Source organism: Histoplasma capsulatum, genomic scaffold (assembly GCF_000149585.1).
Source record: "Histoplasma capsulatum NAm1 scaffold_7 genomic scaffold, whole genome shotgun sequence".
In the NCBI taxonomy this organism is placed as follows: domain Eukaryota; kingdom Fungi; phylum Ascomycota; class Eurotiomycetes; order Onygenales; family Ajellomycetaceae; genus Histoplasma; species Histoplasma mississippiense.
In genome coordinates, this window is record NW_001813976.1 from 1,720,640 (window position 1) to 1,721,576 (window position 937).

Below are 937 nucleotides of genomic sequence, written 5' to 3' on the forward strand. Positions count from 1 at the left end.
GGAAGAATAATATCTCTTTGCGAACTAGGTAAGCTATCCGAAACGAAATACTAAGGTGGTGAAGGAAAAGGTCTTTGGGAGGAGTGAGACTATATACAGTTGGCAGGCGATTTCCGCGGCCTTAGTCTTGAGCACTAGATCCTATCAAACCATCCGACTTCCAGGTCCTAACAACAATAGATACATATATATATATTATAAAAGGAGTTATGCTAGAGGATCTCAACTCATGGTCATCCCCGGTCTTCACCGAGTCGCTCAAGTGCATGCTATATCAAAAGACAAACAAAAAGCAGATCACCGCTACAGTACGCTATCAACATATACGCTGATGATAACTTCGTGTTTCTAATTTCTGACAGTTTCGTTTGCAATGCGCTTGCGTTTATTTTGAGTGTCCGAGGGTCTAGCTCTATCACCTCTGAGTTTTCGATTACTCAACGCGGCGTTTTGCGAGCCAAGGAGTGAAGGATCGTCCTCTTCCAGAAGCGATGTAAAACTCGAGCCTAGATCTGCTCCGAGATATACTCCAAGATCTACTCCGCTGACTCCCTGAGAGAGCCCCGTCGATTCCGAAACACTCAGATCAGATGCTTCAGGCCGCTGGGATATCTCAAAGTTCACAAATGGGATCATATCAATTGCTGAACACAGCCTCTCAAAGTGGGAGGGTGCCCAGTCACTATAAACACTCATAGTAAACTTGTAGGATGTCCATTTCTCCCTCAATGAAGTGAAATCAAATTTGTGAATTGAATGCCGGTGGTAGGTAATTTTCTGCCCATTGATCACAGGATAGTGGCTGTAGATTCTCACTGAGCAAAGGTCATGAGAGATTGAGAACCCTAGAATCTCTCAATGCAGCTCCTTCTCACGCTGGACAATTTGAAAAACTTCAACAACACCCCTTATAGCAGGACCCATGCTTGTGCATTTC

General features: G+C 44.3%; 1 protein-coding gene across 1 annotated transcript; it reads right to left on the reverse strand.

Moving 5' to 3' along the window:
• Nucleotides 1-348: 348 nt before the first annotated feature.
• HCAG_06127 (predicted protein) lies at nucleotides 349-830 on the reverse strand (the record flags this gene model as incomplete). Its single annotated transcript, XM_001538472.1, has 2 exons — nucleotides 349-682; nucleotides 817-830. The coding sequence occupies 2 exons, from the start codon at nucleotides 828-830 to the stop codon at nucleotides 349-351; spliced, it is 348 nt and encodes a 115-aa protein (XP_001538522.1).
• Nucleotides 831-937: the final 107 nt, after the last annotated feature.